Source organism: Protopterus annectens, chromosome 5.part0, assembly GCF_019279795.1.
Source record: "Protopterus annectens isolate FY-2018-M chromosome 5.part0, PAN1.0, whole genome shotgun sequence".
Lineage (NCBI taxonomy): Eukaryota > Metazoa > Chordata > Ceratodontiformes > Protopteridae > Protopterus > Protopterus annectens.
Window position 1 is genome coordinate 882,899,744 of NC_056735.1, and position 23,858 is coordinate 882,923,601.

At 41.5% G+C, this 23,858-nt stretch overlaps 1 protein-coding gene across 1 annotated transcript in view; it reads right to left on the reverse strand.

The window, feature by feature from the left end:
* The window catches only part of PGM2L1 (phosphoglucomutase 2 like 1), an 865,950-nt gene that overhangs the window by 269,869 nt on the left and 572,223 nt on the right, over positions 1 to 23,858 (reverse strand). Inside the window, exon 8 of the mRNA XM_044072679.1 lies at positions 2,467 to 2,564. Within this exon, the coding sequence (XP_043928614.1) occupies positions 2,467 to 2,564 (98 nt within the window). The remainder of the gene's footprint in view (positions 1 to 2,466; positions 2,565 to 23,858) is intronic.

Sequence of the window (23,858 nt, forward strand, 5' to 3'; positions counted from 1 at the left end):
AATCCTGTCCACCCTCGTCACACCCAGTGCAAATCTCATCTTTAACTCTGCCACATCCAGCTCAAACTCCTGCCTTTTTGTCAGTGCTACTGTCTCCAACCCATATAACATAGCTGGTCTCACTACCCTCTTGTAGACCTTCCCTTTCACTCTTAGAGGTACTCGTCTGTCACAAATCACTCCTGACACTCTTCTCCACCCACTCCATCCTGCCTGTACTCTCTTCTTCACCTCTCTTCCACACTCACCGTTACTCAGAACTATTGACCCCAAGTATTTAAACTCATCCACCTTCGCCAGCTCTACTCCCTGCATCCTCACCATTCCTCTATCCTCTCTCTCATTCACACACACATATATTCTGTCTTAGTCCTGCTGACCTTCATTCCTCTTCTCTCTGGAGCATATTTCCATCTCTCCAGGGTCTTCTCCACCTGTTCCCTACTCTCACTACAGATCACAATGTCATCTGCAGACATCATAGTCCATGGGGACTCCTGTCTGATCTCGTCTGTCAACCTGTCCATCACCATTGCAAATAAGAAAGGGCTCAGAGCAGATCCTTGATGTAACCCCACCTCCACCTTAAACGCATCCGTCACTCCCACAACAGACCTCACCGTTGTCACACGACCCTCGTACATATCCTGTACCACTCTTACATACTCCTCTGGTACTCCTGACTTCCTCATACAATACCACAACTCCTCTCTAGGCACCCTGTCATATGCTTTCTCTAAGTCTACAAAAACACAATGCAACAGCCTCTGACATTCTCTGTACTTCTCCATCAACACTCAGAGCAAACATCGCATCTGTAGTGCTCTTTCCTGGCATGAAACCATACTGCTGATCACTAATCATCACGTCCCTTCTTAACCTAGCTTCCACTACTCTTTCCCATAACTTCATGCTGTGACTGATCAGTTTAATCCCTCCGTAGTTACTACAGCTCTGCACATCACCCTTATTCTTAAAAATCGGTACAAAACACTTTTTCTCCATTCCTCAGGCATCCTCTCACTTTCTAAGATTTCATTAAACAATCTGGTTAAAAACTCCACTGCCATTTCACCTAAACACCTCCATGCTTCCACAGGTATGTCATCTGGGCCAGCAGCCTTTCCATTCTTCATCCTCTTCATAGCTATCCTTACTTCCTCCTTGCTAATCCACAGCACTTCATGATTCACTATCTGCACATCATCCAACCTTTTCTCCCTCTCATTCTCTTCATTCATCAACCCCTCAAAGTACTCTTTCCATCTCCTCAACACACTCTCCTCACTTGTGAGTATGTTTCCCTCATTATCCTTTATCACCCTTACCTGCTGCACATCTTTCCTAGCTCGGTCCCTCTGTCTAGCCAATCGGTAAAGGTCCTTTTCTCCCTCCTTAGTGTCCAACCTTTCATACAACTCTTCATATGCCTTATCCTTAGCCTTTGCCACCTCTCTCTTTACCATGCACCTCATCTCCTTACACTCATGTCTACTTTCTTCATCTCTCTGACAATCCCACTTTTTCTTTGCCAACCTCTTTCTCTGTATACTCTCCTGTACTTCCTCATTCCACCACCATGTCTCCTTGTCGTCCTTCCTCTGTCCAGATGTGATACCAAGCACCTTTCTAGCCGTCTTTCTTACTAGCTCTGCTGTAGTTACCCAGCTATTTGGTAACTCTTCACTGCCACACAGTGCCTGTCTTAACTCATCCCTGAACTTCACCTCACAATTACCCTTTTTTAATTTCCACCATTTGATCCTTGGTGCTGCCCTCAAACTCCTCCTCCTCTTCTTGATCACCAACGTCATTTTACAAACCACCATCCTATGCTGCCTAACTACACTTTCCCCAGTCACTTTACAGTCGCCAATCTCCTTCAAACTGGCCCTCCTACATAGGATATAATCCACCTGTGTGCATCTTCCTCCACTCCTGTATGTCACCCTATGCTCCTCCCTCTTGTTAAAATACGTATTCACCACAACCATGTCCATCCTTTTCGCAAAATCCACTACCATCTGACCTTCTGCATTCCTTTGTTTAACACCATACCTACCCATCACTTCCTCATCCCCTCTGTTCCCTTCACCAACATGCCCATTGAAATCTGCTCCAATCACCACTCTCTCACCCTTGGGTACAGTCATCACCACTTCATCCAATTGAAATCTGCTCCAATCACCACTCTCTCACCCTTGGGTACAGTCATCACCACTTCATCCAATCTGCAATTAATACCAAATCATATTATAAATTCCTAATGACCCTCAGGATGAGCCTCATTTTCACTTCAGGGGTTACTGTGTGTGTCTCTCAGCTTCACAGTCCAGAGTTCACTTCAGATTTCTGATGGTTATCCATGGAGTACGCTTGCTCTCTCTGTTCTGGAAAAAAATGATGCAGCAGACCACTTAAAGCAAATCAAATTAATTAAATCCATATTTACTAAACAGAACTTACTCTTCAAGCTGTTCAGCAACTGCCAGCCTGTCTGCGTCAGGATCAGTTGCCAAAACAACTGTAGCACCTTCCTTCTCTGCGAGTCTTAAAGATAATGCCTGGAAAAATACAAAGGAGAACCATTTAAAGCTGCCTGGCAGGCATAAAGTAACTTACTAAACCCAAGCAATGTGATGCATCTCAGTACAAGGCAGAAGTGTTAACAGACAATACAGAAACAGACTATAATCTTAAAAATGAATTCTACCAATCATCTTAATTATTGACTGACTGTCTGTCTGAAGGGGGAAACTAACAGAAATAATTCACAGTATTTACATGGTACTGTATTTGGATCTCCTGGAACTGAGCTATTCTCAGAGGTATTCCAGTGCATGTAGTTCAATAAATGTGTCAAATGTCACTGCACTTAAAAGAATACAAATTGAAACAATTCATGTTGTAATACTAAATACACAAACAATGTGTTTCAAACCAAAGCATACCTCCCAACCACTTAGATCAAGAAATCTGTCAAAATTATCAATAATGGGGGGACAAATTAGGGACATTTTTTTTAAACACTGTTCTTAGAAACTTAGAAAATTAATAGAATAACATGTTTTGCATTAGCATGAATTTTCTGAAGGGTATGACGTCTGAAACTCAAATGTCTGTCATTTTCTGACTGCAATAATTTGCCAATGATATGCCAGAAAACCACAATGTTATGAGAAACAGACCAAAAATATGAGGCAAAAATCTGTAGAGTTGAGAGGTATGAACCAAAGCAAAAATTATTTATGCGGCACAATGCTGACTGTAGCAAAACTGGAAAAAGTTTTTATGCACCCCTGACATTCCATTATTCTTGAAGCATTCAGTTTTTCATTTACTATACATTGCATCAATTGTTAACTAAAGTGCTTGTACTTTACACAACATTTTACCAAAATTGTGTGTGTGATTTCTTAATTAAAAGCATAAAACTTTTTATTAAAAGTAGACCCATATAATTTTAATGAATCCCGTGCTGATGTCAATTGAGGGATTCCTTGAAGTGTATCCATTTATTTCAATGGATAGGGACCTGTGCATACATTGTATTGTGCCCATTATCGTTGTCGCCTCACAGTTAGACGTTGCCCGTTCGATTCTCAGAGCGTCTTCTGTGTGACGACATGCGTGAACGGGCGTTCCTTCGTTGAAGGTTGTGCGTTAGGCCCGGCAAGCCAGCATGTAAAACTCTACTGCCCATCACTAGCTGTGGCGACCCCTAACCGGGAAAAGCCGAAAGACACAAACAAACATAGTCTATGGGCACACTTGCACGTACATCCTATACTGACATCACTGAGAATGAAGTTGAAATATCTTTTTGGTGATGTCATGTAAAGATATGCGTGTGTGTGTGTGTGTGTGTGTGTGTGTGTGTGTGTGTGTGTGTGTACATCTATATCCTGAAAAGCCAGAATACAGAAGACCAGAAGAACGAGGCAAGGAGGACGAAACTCACAATCACAAATCGCATAAGTACTCCCAAGGCAAGTGAATACTTGCCGAAAACAACAGTAAATCACAGCACACCACCTAAAACCCAAACAAAGCATTCTATAGCTTTGTCAAGAATCTCAATGGCAACACTCAGATCTGCTCTGAGTTACAGCACAATGACACTAAATATACAGAACCAACTGATATTGCCAACATCCCGGCAGACAGGTTCAGTGCTAACTTTACCCCCCTCTCACCCCCTAAAGGGCCCATCTTTATACCGGAAGAATGCAAAGTTCAAGTAATCACGGCTGCACAGGTAAAAACCTCTCTCCCCAAAGCCAAGAACACAGCATCCATGGGACCTGACAACATCCCAGGCTGCCTTCTACATGAACTACAGAAAGAACTGGCACCCCACCTAAGTACCATGTTCAATCACAGCCTCAACTCAGGCTATGTGCCCACTGAATGGTGCACTGTGACAGTTATCCCACTCCACAAAGGGGGGGCCACAACAGACCCCAGGAACTACCGCGCCATTAGCCTGACGAGCCTGGTCTGCAAGGCCATGGAACGTATCATCATGGAACTCATAAACAAAGACATTGTGGAGAGCTCCAAACTCTGGACCTCACACAGTTCGGGTGATCATGTCTCCTAAATCTGACAGACTTCTTTGAAGCAGTCACCAAAGCCACAGATGAGGGTAAGGTGGTTCAGCACTGCCTATCTAGATCTCGCCAAGGTGTTCAACACCATCCCTCACTCTGGAATTATAGATAAACTCACTAAACTAGGTAAAAATCCTTATGTCACAAGATGGGTTGCCAACAGGCTTACTGAAAGAACCCACACTGTGAATGTAGCAGACTCCAAATCAGACTTCAGACCAGTGACAAGTGGAGTACCACAGGGTTCAGTCCTGGGTCCTCTCCTGTTTGGTATTTACTTCTCTGAAGTACAGGGTAACACAGAAGGTCTTTGGTTAATTAAATTCACAGATGACTGCAAACTAGGAGCTATAATCGAAACTCCTAACAATGTGGACATCCTACAAAAGGGCCTCACTGAGACAGATGCCTGGTGTCAAAGCCATGGTCTCAAGCTCAATGCCAAAAAGTGCATTGTCATCCCCTTTGGTAAAAACTCTGTACCCATGAACTACTACATAGGCGGTAGTCTACTTAACACCAAAAGTGTGATAAGAGACCTTGGGACACAGGTGGACAGTAGTCTCTCCTTTGATAATCACATCGCCACAATGGTCAGGAAATCCTTCTACATGGCACACCTCATCACAAAAGGTTTCTCATCCAGAAAAAGAGAGGTCATTGTTCCCCTCTACTCATCACTCATTAGATCCATTATAGAGTACAACGCCCCTTTTGGTATGTACCTCACAACACATCTACAACAACTGGAAATGCCGCAGAAATACCTCACAAAGAGGATTACTGGCCTCAAACAGATGCCCTATGCAGACCAACTCAAAAAACTCCAGCTTTATTCCGTCGCATGTCACCTACTCAGAGGCGATCTCTGCCTAACATACAAAGCTATGTCAAACCCAGAGCTGTTAGACATGCTCCACTTAAAGAAATCCCAATCCCTCCGAGCTACTTGCTCTAGGGACCTAAACCTTGTCACTACAATAAACAGAACATGCTGGAGGGATAGATTCCTGTCCCAGAGACTTCCCATACTCTGGAACAGACTACCTATCTATCTCAAACAGAGCTCCTCATTAGCACTCTTCAAGAAAAATCTTGATGATTGGATGGGTAATAAGAAATTCACCCTGGGGATCACTGCTGTGGTTCTGCTTGACAGGGGCACAGGAAAATAATTTTCTTGGGTGGCGAAAGCCGGGGTACCTTTTTGTCTAGGCTTGTATAGCCTAGTGCCTACCTATGAACCCACCTAGGTGGGGGGCTATGTCCCCTACACTCCGCCTAACTACATATACCAACTCCTGGATCGCACTACAGTAGAGACAGGGCATAATTCCCCCTGTTGGGCAAGAGTTTACTTGCCCTGGGAATACTTATGTGATTCATGATTGTGAGTTTCATCCTTCTCACCTCGATCTTCCAGTCTTCGGTATTGTGGCTTTTCGGGATATAGAAGTAGACCTGTGTGTGTGTGTGTGTGTGTGTGTGTGTGTGTGTGTGTGTATATATATATATATATATATATATATATATATATATACACACACACGTACATATATCTTTATAAGATGATTAACTTTAATGTAGCTAGAGACACCACATGTTGTGCTGCATAAGGTTAGAAAAACCTGTGACAGAACACCTTAAACATGTATTCTAAGGTTGTTAATCTGGAGTAACAGACTACTCCCTTACCCAGGGTTCAGTTACTGTGAACCTAGCACAGTGCCATGTTCGATGAAAGTACTTAATATACTCAATAATTCCAAGATGAAAATGATAGTTGATGACGTATCATAATAAACCAGATGCTTCCCCAATATGCATAAAAAGAAACAAAGGCTACTATGTTCTTCTGCAGGAACTTAGCATAACACAAGAAGAAATAAATACTGTCAAGGACTGTTTGGTATCCTTATTTTTAAATTTTATTTTTAATTTATTTTACATTTGTTTACCGGGTAAGTCCGACTGGACACAAGTCCTTTTTCAGCAGAGGCCCGGGGAGAAAAGCTCCACATAATTGAAAATGTAAACATTCACATATATAAGAAAACTAGCAATATGCACGTAATTACAGAGCAGTACAAAAGTGTAAACATTTACATATACAAGAAAAAAATGGCAAAATTCACATAATTGCAGAGCTGTACTAAAGCAAAAGTTCTCATAAGTATATACAATATATGCATGCAGTACATATACTTATGTGCAATAATTACAGTCAGGTAACATATATAATAATTACAAATTACTAGATGAGGGAGGTATAAACCTAATTTGTAAATTGAGGGTGTTTACAATCAGTTCTGGTAACATAGGAAACAAAGCAGGAAAAATGTTTTGTGTGGGTTTTGGGTGAGAGCTGATGTTTGTCCAGGGGTACATCATTATAGCAGAAAATAAAAACAGTTAAAAGGATAATATGTCTACTTACTCCATTTTAAGAGCAGGCCACTTTAAACTAAAAAAAAGAATCTACAAGTTAAAGAAAATTTGATTTTCACTAGGTTTGCAAAACTAAGCCAGGGGTTTGATCTTCATAGGTTCTGACCCAAAGTGTATGGCTTAATGGCCACCCAAAAAACTTAAAATGCCATCAATACATTTTAACTTCTTGCACCTATACAATCACTGAAGAAGACAAAGTGTAAGTGTGAAGAGCTTTCTAAGCTTAATGGATGACAATTCTAAAGTAAGGGAACACTTTGGAAGGTAATTCTATCTGTCGTCTTGGTTTTAACGAGTACCTTTTTAAAATTATGTACAAACTCTCTAGTGTTCCTAAAGTACGTTTTATATGTTAACCAAAGACATTAACACAGTAAAGAATGTTTAAAAGCTCTGTAGGTCACCTTTCAAAAATCTAAACGAAGTGAAGTATACTGCAAGAAGTTAGTCTAAGTGGCATTGATGGCAAAAAAGAAAGGAAAAGGTATAGATGTGTTTCTCTTTTCTGGAATCTACTAGCAGGGGCAGGCAAGGACGTCTGAGCAATATGTGCATTTCTGGAGGCCATACAGAGACAAGAACATGAAGGAGTCTAGAGGAAAGTTACCAGAAAGGCACATGGTATGCAGAGGAAAGGATATGACTAGACACTACAGCAGCCGGAGTTGTTTTCACAGGAAGGATCAGAAAAGACAGGGGGACAAGATATCAGTGCACAAGATCATGTCAGAGAGATGTGAAGGGCTCATTATGAAAAGGAAGGACAGAAGGGGAAGAGGGTTTACAAGAAGGAGATAGCAGGAAACAATTATTTCATAAATAAGTGACATGGACATGGCTGTGGACCTGTAGAATGGACAACCATACTAGGTGATGAAAAGCAATCCAAAAAAGGAATCTAAAAGAGGTGGGACAGAAGGAGAAATCATTAAGAAGAAAGAAGGAAGACAAATGTTACTTGCACTTATAGCATACATTATCTAAGCTTGGCATTATCTAAGCTTACTATCTCCTAATGCAAACGTTTGTTTTACTTGTTAGTATAATAATGTACTTCTTCAAGCTGTACAGTTTGCTAGTATGGTGTCAACTAAAAGCTGCAGAATAAAGTGATTACCTCAGATCTTGTACTAATTATCTAGGTTGCACGTTTCACATGTTTTCCCATTGGTTAATTGTCTTGAGTAATACTTAAATACATAGTGAATTTCTGGGCCTTTGTCCTTTGCTGAAAAGGTTTCAAGCCTGCATAAACTAAAGCACTGCTGGTGATTCCCTGCTAGTTTTTCCCATCCACTGTCCCCTTTCTTGATCTGCTTTTTAAACCTGGTGATTTTAAGCTGCCCATCCCTACTGTAAATTCATCTTAAGTTCTTCCCTATCTATACTGCTGTTGATGTACTGAATTATTTATTTGCCTTACCTTGTTCTTATATTGAAAAAGTGCATTTTGCCTCTCATTATCTGTTCTACTGATTTACTTGCTCTGAATTCATTATCTAACTAGCTGTTGGATAAAGTAGTGTACTTTTACACTCTAGCAAGCACTTGTTTCTACATCAAGAGGTCAGTGGATTTTCTGTCTAGTATAACTGGGAGGTAGTCCGATCTGTTTAGGCTGGGGAAACACTTGAGATTTCTGCATGTAAATTTACTGGTTGGAGGGCTTATTAATCTTAGTGCCTTTATAAATTCTGTACAATTGAGTGGGTCTTGGCTCATTTATATAAAGCAAAGTACCTTTATTTTATTTATTTAACATTTGTTTACCGGGAAAGTCCAACTCAGAAAAAAAAGCCAATTTTCAGTGGAGGCCCGGGGAGAAGGCTCCAGATGCATGTCTATTGAATGATCACATTTTTATAAGATATTTAAAGTACACTACTCTTATTTGTATCTTTAAATTTGTTTGTGGTAGCATTTCATATCTTTTAAGTTTGTTTGTGGTAGCACTTCACTCTGGACACTCCTATACTGTGCTTTTACATTAGGAGGACTGGGATTATTCATGTAGTGGCAGTAGGTGTTTACCTGGACTATCTGAGCTGGGAAACACACAAAAGGGCTCTTAAGTATTTATTTTTTTTGCATTTCTCTTGTATACCGTGATTGTATTTCAGCAGTTTAAAAAAAAACTGTAAAGGCTTCTGCTTTAAGTAGTTAATTGCACTGTATTACATGGTATCCGTTAGTTGTAGGGCTGTTGTACGTAGTTTGTGTGGTCTTGTTAACACTTTGGATACCCTTGTGGCAGATGTGCCCTGATATAACTTGTCTAAGTTGGGGACTGCTGGTAGAAGGCTTACTGTGTGCTTTCCTGACTAGTAGGTAGCTTAAAACTTGTTTCTCTTTGCTTGTATTTAAGCCTTGTGTTTCTGTGGGCTTTGGCATAGGCACTCAGAGCTGCTCATTGTTTGGCAACTTTGCTACTGATTGCTGAAAATCTGCTTTCACCTGGAGCAATCCACTACTGAAAAGACAAAAATATGTGTATTTTCACACTATACTGTGACTGTACTTTAGCAGTTTCTTAAGCTATTTTCTGTTATTTTTGCACTTTATAGCAAAAAATGTACTCTCTACTACTGCTTTAAGTAGTCAACTGCACAGCATTAGATTGCTATAGGGCTGCTGTAGGAAGTTTGCATGGTCTTGTTACACTTGGGCTCCAAACCAGCCATTTTAAGATATTTTCTGCACTCTTGTGGCAAAAGTATGCTGATCTAATCTGTCTGACTTGGGGAATGCTGGTGAAAGGCTTATTGTGTGCTTTCCAGATCAGTAGTTAGCTTAAAACTTGTTTTCCTTTGCTCATATTTAAGCCTTGTGGTTGTGTGGTGCTGCTCTTCACTCAGAGAAAGTTAGCATTGCCTTTTATAGACATAAAAGCCTAGAAGCTCAGTTTTTCCATAAACAGCTGTCAGTTAAACCCTTCTAAGCTTTTCTGCTGCTCTAGGAGCAACTGAGCAGTGCTGCCTTATTGATCAACCTTAGCCTACACAAAGTATAGAGCCCTCTTATAGTCTCAGTGCTACCAGCACAGTCCTGTCAAATTAACCCATTCACTTCCCTAATAAAACATACAATAAGAGCCTGCTATCAAGGACAGGTAGTTTCCCATCATCTCTCTCACCAGTCTGATAGTCATGGGCATCCTGAGGCAATGTAGTAATTGTTTCATGTATAATGAAACCAACAAATACTTTTACGTGACAGATGTAGTTACACTATGAAATTAAAGGCAAAACTCTCACACACAGACAGATCGAATGCCAAACAGGTTGTCAGCACACACACACACATTTCCCACACTAAGTAAGGACATGACATATAAACCCACAAATGCAGAGGTACTCACTAGTAACTTACCAAAAGACCAGAGTCCTCCCAAATGGAAACCACTTATATAGCAATGCAAAAAAAACAACCACAACACATAAGACACATACCAGTGTCTCAACAAATAAGCCCATAAGACGTAATACCACAAAACTTAATGTATTGGTCATAGGTGACTCCATTATGAGACATACGGATGTCCACCTCACCAGTCTGGATAAGGAGCACATTATGGTTAGCTGCCTGTCAGGTGCCAGGATCCGTCAAAGTCACTCAACAAGTACTGGTATGACTCCATCATAGTCTATATGGGGTGAATAACTTGAGACATACTTCACTGTACTATATGAAGAGAGACATGACTGAGCTTTCAGATTACGTCTCACAGGCAGGTATAAGCCTAGTTTTAAGCAGCATTCTACCTCCTCCAAGGATGATGCCACAATACAAACAAAAAATGACTGACCAACAATTGGCTTAGCTTCTGGTGTCAGTCCAAGAGGATCCAGTATCTGTCAGAGTGGGAAGACATGGTTGACAAGCCAAGCTGTTTTGCCAGAGAAGTTCTGCAGCTGTCTTCTCTAGGCTTTCAGCTACTGGCAAAGGCATACGCCACACCCAGTGTGCCTTTTTTAGACAGTGTCAAAATAACCAACCACCCAACATAAAAAAATCCTCCCTATATAAACTCAAGGTGCTGCTGCTTAATGCTAGGCAAGGCCCAATACCACATCACAGCTAGCTACAGGTCCTCCATCATTATACAGGAAAAGCATACCACATTCCTGGACTTACTGGAGTCACTTGCCATACAGCCCAGCACCTTACTCATGGGTGATTTTAATTATCCTACCATTGACTGGGAAACATACATGACCACAAACATGCTGACTCAGAAGTTCTTGGACTGTGTCAAAGGACATGATCTGGAACAACTAGTCAGCACACCCACAAGAGGCTCAAAGATGCTGAACATAGCACTCACTACCATGGGAGAGCACTGCACCCCTCTCTGTGTGATGGCCTCCCTGGTAAGATCAGACCATAATTCAGTCTTGTTCAATGTAATTATAAGGCCACATACCCCTCCAAGCTCAAAAATGCTTAAGAATTTTTCAAAGACAAACTACCTCCTACTAAGTGATGGTATACGTTGTTTAAAAGCCCCCTTGAACCCAGATAACATGGACTCCTATGCAAACGTGTAAACCAATGCAGTGTATAACCACTTAAGCAGCTGTATAGAAACCGGCTGTACCTGACCAGATTAAAACCAGGACTTTCCGAAAAAACAAGCCAACCTGGTGGACTCCTGGTATAAACAGGCTATACAACAAAAGTAAGAAACTAATGCTCAAGAATAAGAGGGAACTGGCTCAGCAGAAGAAGAAATCTCTCTAGCTTAAACAAACAAATTAGAGATCTTGTGAAGTCCTTCACAGCTAATTATGAAACAAAAACAGCCTCCCTAACCAAGGACAATTAGAAAGCATTCATTAACTACATCAAAATCTAAAAGGGGATACCCAGCTATATGCTAAACTGGTTGTGGATGCTACCACCAATACTCAATCAGAGGTAATAGCCAACCTGCTAGGTGACAGAGTTGGAGAAAACTTCACCCTCCAATAATCCCCAAAGTATACCTGGCAGGTCATCCTGGTGCTCTCCAAGGCCACAAACACTGCATCAATGGGACCAGACAACATCCCAGGTTCCCTTCTAAACTTAAAACATGACCTAGCAGACCCACTTAGATCCCTGTTTAACTGCACCCTGCGAACTGGCTATGTTCTGGCGGAATGGAGGACAGCAGCAGTAATCCCTCAGCACAAAGGGAGACCATCAACCGACCCTGGGAATTACAGGCCCATAAGCTTGACTAGCCTCATCTGCAAGACCATGGAAAGAATCATTTTGGACCTTATTAACAAGGACATAGGTAATCTCCAAACTCTGGACCCAACCCAATTCAGATTTGTTAAAGGTAGATCATGCCTGTTAAACATAGTTAACTTCTTCAAGAAAGTCACCAATGACCTGGACGAGGGAAAGATAGTGCATACTGCCTATCATGACTTACCCAAGGCATTATACACTATCCCCCACTCAGGTATTACAGAGAAATTCTTCCAATTGGGAATTAACCCCTACATTACCAGATGGGTATCCAATTGGCTCACTAACAGGACACACAGTGCCAAAGTGGGTGACTTCACCTTTAGAAAAAGACCAATCTCCAGTGGCATACTACAGGGTTCTGTGCTGGGACCCTTACTGTTTGGAATTTATTTCTCAGAAGTCCAGGCAAACTTGTAAGGCAAGTGGCTGACCAAGTTCGTTGACAATAGGACAATATGAGCAATCATTGTGTCCCCCAGTGATGTTAGTATACTGCAGACAAGGTTACCACAGACAAATGATTGGTGCCAAAGCCACAGATTAAAGTTAATTCCAAAAAATGCATTATAATTCCCTTTGGGAAAGCTGACATGCCTGCTAATTACATCATAGACAGCACCCGCCTAAGTGTATACCCAGTGGTAAGTGATCTTGGTACTCAGGTTGATAGCAACCTGAACTCTGACAACCAAGTATCCACAGCAGTAAGGAAATCCTTCTTTGTGGCACATCATATAAGTAAAGGCATCACATCTAGATCTAAGGACATTATAATTCCATTATACTCTGCTCTCATCAGCCCAATAACTAAATACATTACTCCCTTTTGCATGTACCTTACCAGACACCTGCAACTATTGGAAAGACCACAGAGGTTTCTCACCAAGAAATTACAGGGTACACAAAACAAGTCTTATGCAGAAAGACTGAAAGCCTTGTCATGTTATTCTGTCTCCTACAGGTTGCTAAGGGGTGACCTGTGCCTGGCTTTCAGGGCAGTCTCTGACTCACCCCTGATGGAAATGCTACACAATAGTAAATCAAACTGAACGAGGATCACTCACTCCAGGGATCATAACCTGGCCTCTGATGTAAACAGGTCATTTTGGAGAGAGATGCACATCTCCCAGAGGCTGCCACTTTTCTGGATCTAGCTTCCAATTCCACATGAAACAACCCCCCCCCTTGACCCTTTTTAAATACAACTTAGATCAATGGATGGGTGTCCATTGATTCACTGCTGGGGTGATACCCATGTCCCTCATGGACAGAGAAAGTTGTTATTAACTATCATAGACCCTTACATCTGTGAACTTCACTCACCAAACAACTGACAATTGGAGCAGCTCAGGATAAATATGGCTAGGCTTGCATGAACTCTAGGGCTATTAGCATAGTAACCTTCTATGAACCTATGAATCTATAAAAGTACAGTCAGAATTTTAAAATTTCTTACCAAAATCTGAAAAGAAGCAGTTGCTAATGCTAAAGCCTTACCTCTACACAAGGATATCAGATTGCTACAACTCTGGAATACAGTCCTGTGCTTGTAACAAGTCACATATTCTACCTTACAGACATCAGCAAATGATAACCACACACCTCTGGTTGGCCTTGAATGTGTCAAGATCGGGCCACAAAGGATGATATAAAAGAGTGGTTCCTGTGATAATCCATATTTAGTACATTCTGCATCAGACAAGATATAAAAATTGTCATCCTCTATGTTCTATCCTCAGCCAGTGTTGAGCCACTGTATAAATGTACTATTAATTCCAGAGTTATATAAGCTGTCAATAACACTAAAATTTTTAACAGTATCAAACATTTTGCCCATATCAAACTAGGATGTCTTTATCGAAAACTGATGTAACCTGCTCAGGAAGAAAAAACAAATGCGCAGTCGTCCTCTGACAAATCATGATCACTGAGCAAGGCAACGCACTCAATATCTTTGTCTCTATAACTTTATAGAGGATACTAGTCAAGTAGATAGGCCTGTACTTCTAAGGGAGGGAAAAGGAATGCATACCTTTAATAATAGTAATGACATTCTGGTGATAATAAATCCCTTTTAAATGAATTTATGAACATGACTGCCATCGGTATCACTAGACATTATCTAACAACCCACAAACCGTTTTATTAATCCTTTTAACACCATGCCAGGTTAAATCGGATTTAATTGCAAGAACCAATTCTGAAACATAATACTGGCTAATGCCACAATTTTATAAGATTTTAAATTGCTCAAAGAAATGCTAGGAAGAATCCTAAAATTAGGCTGGAATTGGGTGAGCTACACGTGGAGAGGGAGTTACAGAAAGGACAAGCTTCAGCTTCAGAAAAAATTTCCAGAATAGTCAGAATAATCAGAGGTGAAAGCAGTACTAGGACAGAACTGGCAGGAGAAGTGAAAGTGGTGCCACGTAGGCTAACTGGGCCAAAGGGATACAGATGCAGAAAGGAAAAGTATGACACAATGCTGAAAAAAGTTCAGACTTTTCAAAGAAGGCTATGGAACACCGACAAAAAGATATCCAGGACAGAAAGGAAAACAGAGTGAAACGAACTAGAAATTGGAAATATGACTAGACTAAGAAGTGGGCAGTATATTTGGAAGGACTTACGGTGAGGTTCAAGGAGATATTACAGGAAATTATCTGGAAAGAAAACTGAATGGGAGAAAAGACAGGAAGGGGATAATACAGAAGAACTCTGATGAAGAGACATTAGAAATGTTACAAAAATCTGAAATGTTGATGAATTTTATCGAACCCTTTAAACTGTACAACAAAGGAATGGATTACAGAGTACAGCATGGGTAATAGGAGATGTGATGATGATGAGCAGTGGTAAGGTGGGGGTCTTAACAGGTCCCTCACGGAAATTTACAAATGAAGTCAGCCCACTGACTAGCGCACTACGAATGGCATGATAGGATAGGAAACATTGGATAAGTGGCAGGGTATAAGAATATAGCAACTGTGTTGTTCATACCAAAAGAAAGGGGATATGCATCAGAATCAATTAAGTATACAGCCATTACTGATTTTAAATATGGATGTTAAGCTAGTAAAGATTCTGGCCATGATAATAGGCAAGATTCTGCCAAACTTAATTGAGCCAAGGGCAATGTTGCCTTCTGAAGGACTGCTTAAAAGCCGACAACTAGTGAACAGTAGCATACTTTATGTAAAAAGTACAGCTGGGTAAATCTTACCATACCAATAGATATCCTTCTCTTCACTGTTGCAGTATTCTTTACTATAGGGATTGCCTGCCTAGGACAGCCCAATGTTTGGCCAGTACACCAAAGCCTTATGAACTTGTATGCGCCGCATATCAAACATATGCTCCCTGGACACGATGTAGGAAATAAAACTGAAGTAGGGATGCAGTTACCCAGAACTGAATTGCCCCAGTAGTGAACAGTCTCTATAGGACAAGAGTCCGTGCACATCTAAAAGGAGAAAATGCAGAAGAAAAAGTGAGACCCTCAGCCAGAAGACAATCCAGAACAAGCAAGAGGGGATTGGATGGAGGAACAGCGAAGAAAAGGACATCTACTGTTATGGTAAGATTTTACACAACTGTACTATGTCGTTCTGTACCAGTGTTGCAGTATTTACTGTAGTGAGAGTGAAAAAGCTCAAGAAACAGAATGTGGCATGAAAGGCTGGGAAGAGCACTTAATAAACCCATACAAAATGCTCTAGCAAAACCTGCTCTGCCCTAGAGATGAATTCCAACTTATAATGCTTAGTAAAGCTATGCACTGAAGACCAAGTAGCAGCTTCAAGGATGGAATTAGTGTCCAACCCCTTGAAGAAAGCACCAGAAGAGGCAAAAGCAATACTGGACTAAGCTATAACAGAAGTAGACAAAGATTTGCCATGAAAAGAATAACAGAAATGGCCTTAGATATCCAGGAGAAGATGGTTTGCTTAGAAGCAGCCAAACTCAATGTGCTCAAATGAAAAGAAACAAAAAGCTGGTTAGACTTATGAATGGGCTTAGTGTTATCCAGATAGTAACTGAGCTGTCTGTGAAAATCCAAGGTATGCAAAACCCTCGCACTAGCAGACTGAGGAGAAGGGGAAAAGGGAAGGGAGTTGCACTGACTGATTCAAGGACAACTAACTTATCCCTGTCAAAAAAACAAAAAAGGAGGGATGGCCATAATGGCCTGAAGCTCAGAAACCCTCCGAGCAGATGCATAAGCCAGCAAAAAGACAGTCTGCCAAGTAAAATATTGCAAAGAAGCAGAATTTGCAGGCTTAAAGGGGGCATGAATCAATTTTTCCAAAACAAAATTAAGGTCCTAAGGAGGAGGAAAAGGTTTCCTTGGATGCCCAAGATGCAGAATGCCTTTAAGAAACTGTTTGACCTCAAAACGAAAAGCCAAGAGAGGATTCAAGAACAGACAAGCAGAAAAGGCAGACAAATGGACCTTCACAGAAGAACAGACCAAGCCAGACTGAAGCAACTCTCACAAACAGGAGAGGACTAAAGGGGCCATCACTGAAAAAGGGTCCTGGTTACGAGCATAGCGCCAGACAGAAAATCTTTTCCAATTGGACAAAGAAGATTTTCTGGTTGTGGGTTTCCTTGTCTCCTGTAAAACCCTGAGCATGACCTCAGAAAAGAGGTGTCTAAAAGGGATCAAAACACTGTTACCCACAGTGTCATTTAAACAGTGGGCAAGTGAGGATGGATGAGAGTCCTTTGTCTTGTGTGAGGAGGTCCAACCAGTGAGGTAACTTGTGGTGATTGCCCCTGGCCAGATGCATTAAGAGGAGGGACCAGTGATGTCTTGGCCAAAAAGGAGTCACTAGCAAGATTTTTGGGGAGTCTAGCTGGATCTTCTGCAGGACTCTAGGAAGTAGAGGAAGAGGAGGGAAAGCATAAAGACACATCCTCTTCCAAAAAAAAGAAAGGGAATTTGTCTTCCATGTCAAATGGCATGGCACTTTGGAACAGAAGAAAGGGAGCTGCCTATTCATAAGGGAAGCGAAAACTTGAGGAATACCCTATTGATGGACAATGTCCAGAAGCACGTCTCTGTAAAGCATTCATTCATAAGCTTGTGTCTAGGACCTGCTCAAACAGCCTACCACTAGATTGTGCTCTGAAGGAATGTACACTGTCTGAAGAGTTAACTGGAAACTGTTACCCACATCCCACGCCTGAAGAGCCATCCTGGAGAGGAGGTAAGATTTTGTGCATCCTTGCTTGTTGACATACCACATTACTGTAGTGCTGTAGGTGTACACATTCAAAGGACCTGGAGAGAACATGGGGTGAAAAGCCATGAAGTGCCTGAATCAGAGCTCTCATCTCTTTGATGTTGTTATAATCTGACTACTGATGAGGGACTAGAGAACCTGAACTTTCAGGTGACCACATGAAACCCCCACCCCATATCTGAGGCATCGGTGAACAGTTTTTCAGAGGGGACTGGAGGCTGGAAGGGCAGGCCTGTTGATTCCACCAGTCAAATCCCTTTTTTAGACAAGGAAAGAGGTACACTGAAATCCAAAGGATGGCAATGCTGTAGCCAAATTGACCTGAGGTACTACTGAAGCTTCCGCATATGCAGTCTGGCAAGAAGGAGCAGTGGAATAGAATAGAAGAGACAATGAATCCCAGAGCCTAAAGAAACTCTCTGGCTGGAATGGCAATCAGAGGAAGAACAAACTGAAAGAAGGCTGTCAATGACAAAACCTTTGGAGGTGGAAGAGAGGCGAACACTGGCACTGTTTGAATCCTGCATCCCAGATGCACATGATCCTGACTGGGAGTCAGGACGGACTTTTGGAAATTGGCAGCGAACCCCAGCCTTTAAAAGAAGAGAGATGGTGAACTCCAGATCCTGTAAAAGATGACTGGCAGAAGGTGTATGAAGCAACAGGTTATGTAGCTAAGGAAACATCTGAATGCCCTGGAGGCTGCAGAAAGCAATCACAGGAGCTAGGCATTTTTGTGAACACCCTTGGAGCAGTAGAGAGGCCAAAGCAAAAAGCAAAGAACTGAAAATGAGAGGGACACAGAGAAATGTAAAAACTTCCTGAAAAGAGGGTGAATAGGGATAGGAAGAAAAGCATCTTTCAGATCCAAAGACACCAGAAAAGCTTTGGTAGTAGAAGAGGAAACCGGGTTTGTAGAGTAATCATCCAAAAACAGGGGACCATGAGAAAGATGTTGAGCAGGGTGAGATCCAGAAGAGGTCTCCAAATGCCTTCCTTTCAAGGAACACATTGTAATAAAACACATTTCCCACTTGCAAAAGGGGAACAGACTGAATGGTTCCTAGATTCACCAGGGATTCTAGGACCTCTGGGAAATGAGGAAGTTGCTGTAGAGGTGATTGAAGAATCTCTGAAAAAGGAAGGAGAGACTTCCATAACATTTAGTAACTCTGACAGATGACAGAAAGCACCCAAAAGTCTGAAGTGATGAGAAGCCAATTTGGAAGACAAAGGGAAAGCCTAAGGGGCAAAGGAATCTGGTCCATCAAGGAGAAGCAGACTGATCAGATAAAGAAAGCTTTTGGGCCACAGAAGTCTGAAGCCTTAAAAGGCTCTCCTATGACCCTTCCTTCCCTGGGAGGGCTGGAGGGGCTGCCTGTGGACAAAAGCAAATCTAGAAAGATAATTCCTCTGGGACGTAGGAATAGGAGAGACAAAAATATGTCCTGCAAGGCTTTGCCTTTCTCTTAAAGAGACTTAAACAGGTCAGCAGCAGCAATTCCAAAAAGATGCTTATTATCCAAAAGAACATCAAACAACTTGGACTTAATGTCCTCAGGCAAAGGCTGGAGACAAAATCAAGAATAATACCCCATGACAGACCCATAATCCACAACCCTGGAAGAGGCATCAGCAGCATCAGAGCTACACTTGACAGAGTGGCAAGCCACTTGAGAAGTAGAACCTAAAATAGATAAGGCAAAAGATTTGCCTTCAGAATCAGTGGGGTCAGAAATAACCTGACAAGCCTGAGCAATCAAGGCTAGAGCATATCTGGTCATGTGGGTCTGGTAATTAATAGCCCTAAAGGCTAAAGCAGAACCAGTGTAAACCTTCTTACCAATTATCGCCATTGGTCTACTATCCTTATCAGTAGGCAAAAGTTTGGAAGAGGACAAGAGCTTGGAAGGTTTATCAGAAGAGACTGACACCACAGCAGAATTAGCATAAGGACACAAATAAAAATTGACAATCCTCAGTGACGTTATAGAACCTTTCTAGTTTCTTAGGAGCTAGAAGCAGCAATGAAAGTGTTTAACAAGGCAGCCACAACTGGAGAAACTGAAGAGGTTTTAGGGGTATCCACTTAAAGCAATTTATATTTTCTCTGAATATCAGACACTTGAGAAAAATCTTACCTAAAGTATTCCATCATCCTACCAATTGTGTCCCTAAAGAAAAATTCCTCAAAAGATGACTCAAGGCTAACAGACTCCTCCACAGCAGAACCAGAAGCAAAAGGTGAAGGCATCTTGTGAAGAATAGGACAAGGACCCCTCATCAGACTCTGAATTCTCATCTGAGGAATTCCGTTCCCTAGGCCATTTAGAAGGGGTGGAAGTCCAGAGGAGCAGGCAATGAAACCCTTTGAGGCTTCAGGGCCATCAATGCATAAAATTAGCCCCGAGTAAACTCTTGCCATTCCCTTTGAGGATCCTTGGATGGATTGCAACATGCTTTGTCTTTTGTCTTTTCTTGGAAAGGACGTGAACCCTAACACATATAGGAAGTTCTGACCATTGGTGCGATTCAATAAGAGTACCCAGAACCTCCCCTCTGACCAATATCTGCAGAATGCCTCTAGGACCCTCCAAGAGGATCAATAGCAGTTCCCCCTCAACATCTGGAGCAGACACGTGCAAAGCCTCAGAAGACATACAAAAAAGACAGAGCCATGACGGCCTCAGACATTGTCTTTGTCTTGGTACAGGAATCTGATATAGACACTGGACGGCTTACAGAACTATTGCTCACTTCTAGAGGGACATCTGGTAGAGGATGGACAGCTAACTAATCTGTCTGAGACTTCTTGACTTTCTTCTTACTTAGCGGGAATATCTTGGAGTTAATGGATTCTGCCATGCTACCCTGGGTTAACTGTTTAAGCCACTGGTTTTCAAGACAAATGGCGAGGGAAGACAAATGGCTTTTGAGTGTCTTAGGCACAAACGCCTTAGAGATACTACAAATGTTATGGTTGTGGGAAGCAGCAAAACAAGAGAGACCCTGTCTGTGATGATCCTTATGGGGAATCTGTCTCTCAAACAGACATTATCCCTCTTGGATGACATGAACTCTAGGTAAGCAAAATAAAATACAAGACCAAAGGAAAGAAAAAATGACCACAATAGGATACTTATCTGACAGCTAGATATTAAGCACAGCAACAAGGCGTCCAGATTGACAAGAGATAATTGCATTAGGACTGTTAGCAAAGAAGTTCTGGGTAACTGTGTATACATCACCTTTATGCCCTTCATCCTGTGTGTGTGTGTGGGGGGGGGGGGGGGGCATGTGTGTGATGTACAGTGCAAACAAGATCATAAGGCTTTGGTATACTGGCCGAACGTTGGGCTGTCCTAGGCGGGAGATCCATACAGTACAGAAGGACATCATGAAATCCTGAAGAGATCTGGATGGGCAAGCAGACATACTCAATTTGTCCTCAGGAAGCCACCTGACCCAGCTTGCAATTCCTGTGAGATGTTTTAATGTACAGAGGTTCCAGATGGTGATATACAAGTTGTATCAAGGGAGTGGGCCAGCACCCAATCCTTGAAAATTTTAGTGAGTTGGAGGGAGGGTCTGGGAGCCAATAAAAGTGAAATGGTGCATAAGGTGGGAGATATTCACTACTCCTAGGCCTGTTTATACCAGTTATAAAGGAGGTCTGACAAAAGCTATGGTTGAAGGAAAGGTGAAGAAATGAGTCAGCATAGCTCTGACTATACATAGATGACTGTACTGTGTTAGCTGGAAGAGATGAACAGCCACTCTGCATATTGTCCCACTTTTGAGCAGTTCAACTTTGATTCTGGACTGAAATGTAACTCTCTCTCTCTCTCTCTCTCTCTCTCTCTCTCTCTCACACACAAACAGACACACAAAGTCCTGAATGGAAGGTTCAGGGAAAGGCAAGGAAGAATGCTATAAAATACAAGGTTGGAGCTTCCAAAATATGTGGGACTGGAAATTAGCCCCACAATCATGCAAACTATAAACTGTAATTAGAATAATGTGTAAACCAAAGTGGCAAGTAGTATAAAAGGTAGGGGGATAAGTGAGTACATTTCTAGGAGTAAATGTCATCAGGGACATGACTATTCCCCTCCATCCACAATACATATGGGCAGGAACTGCAGTGTTCCTAGAGGATATGAGGGTAAGGATATTTCAGTGCAACCAGTGAAAAGGGTGGAAGGCTGAAAGAGGGAACAGAGTGGCAAAATAAAGGCTGAAAGCAAGAAGTTGAGGGTTAGAGGCTCCCCCATTTCCAGACTTATATTACTGCATTTAATTCAAGCCAATGGATTAAGGAAGCAATTCTGGGAGAGGGAGACTTGGGCACATTCACAGAAGTTACAGCACAGAAACACAGGGGATGTTTCTGGTGGACCTCATCCAAGTGGAAAGCAACAGCTGGTGGAAGAATTTGTATGTATGTGAAAATAAAGCTGCTCAAATAAATACGGAAGAATCAAACCCCCAATTACCGGAAGTGGCAATGAAATGAACATGTAAAGTTTAGGTCCTTTGGAAATCTGCAACAAAAGGAAGTGATCTTACTAGTGAAATGACATGGGTTGTCCAACTAAGGTAAAAATAGTTACAGAAAGCATGACTGCTTAAAAAGATACAGGGAGAAAGTGTGGTTGTTCTATGGTCCAAGTGATGTTGGGTAGATAAAGGTAAAGGAGGCCAGATTTGTGTAAATATGTGGTAAAAGACAAATACATCTCTGGTATTAGCCTTGCAGTGGAAATGGGAAGTAGGAGGACTCATCAAAGGACTCATCATCCTCGCCTCAGCCATATTGGGGGGGGGGGTTATGAGGCAGTAGATTGTACAACACTGGCACAACTTGTGGGAACAATAACTTAAGAAAGCACATACATGGTAACTTTTCTCAAAAAGTCTGAATACGTTAGGAAGAAAACAGAACAGTAACTGCTAGACAAATACAGAAGGAGAGAAGTCCAGGATCAATAGGAAGGTATTTTCCCAAAAACCTTGGTAGGTATTAGGGAGTTGTGCATGGGGAGTGAAGGAAGAAGGGAGTGGAAGAATAAGGAAATAAGCCTGATAAAAATACTGGCACTGAGTATCAAGTCTCAGACTGCCAAACACAAGAAAGGAACACTACCAAAGCCTACTACTGATTCACAAGGAGTACAAACGTCTTTCAATGCAGGCTGCATATGAAATGCAGTAAAGTTCACTGTTTTACCAAATAAGCTTAGCAAAAGCCACAATAAACAGTTGCTCTACAAATTGTAGAGTAGGATCAGAGTACACATTGGGCTAGATTGTAAAAGATTTGGTTGTAGTATAAATGACTTAGTCCAGTGTAAGCCTGCCCTGATTCCGAAAGACTTGCTCTTGGTGTTAGTTCAGTATCTAGAAACAAGTTTACGCCAGGGGCCAGATTCCAAAAGACCTGCTCAGTGTAACTAACTATCTGGCATAATATTCAGAAGCAAATCACTTACACTGAGAGCAAGTCTTTTGGAATTGGGCCCATTTTAAACAAATAAGTGTAAAAAAAAATTACTATTATTTATGCTTATAATTCAAATTTAGGAAACAGATTAACCTCAAGTGAGCAATGGTTACACATCTGAAGTACTGGAAGGTAGAAATATTACATGAAAAAAAAACTGTAAAAATATTTCTGCAGGTTTGGCATTATCAGTAATTCACTGATATACCACTAATGCCTTCTTTATCCTACAGGGTTGTTGGAAAGACACAACTTATACTAGTGAGCAATAAGCATAAGGCAGAGAAACAACCCTGGATGGAATAAGAGTCCATAACATGAAAAGTCATTATTGGCAGGTAGAGAAATGAAAATCAGCCTAATGGTATACTTCAGGATGTAAGAGCAATCCGAAGTATCTGGTAAAAATCCAATCCAACACAGAGTGGACATGCAGAATCTGTGAAGAGGGCATTCCATCCAGGAACTGTACAGGAAAACCAAGAGCTATGAGGCAGCAATACTAACTACAGCAGCAACATACTGCATCTTAGAATAATAGCTAGCAGCAACATACTGCATCTTACAATAATAGCTAGCAGCAACATACTGCATCTTACAATAATAGCTATACAAACGTTGATCAGAAGTGAGCAAAAATAATTATTTCCCATCAGGTTGTTAAAATAATTAAAAAAAAAAAAAAAAACAACTTTGCTGTTTATAGGCATCTCAGCAGTTGTTGCGACTTTCGGCTTTTCCCAGTTAGGGGTCGCCACAACAGAACTCTGGTCCGCTAATGATTGGTAGTTGATTTTTACG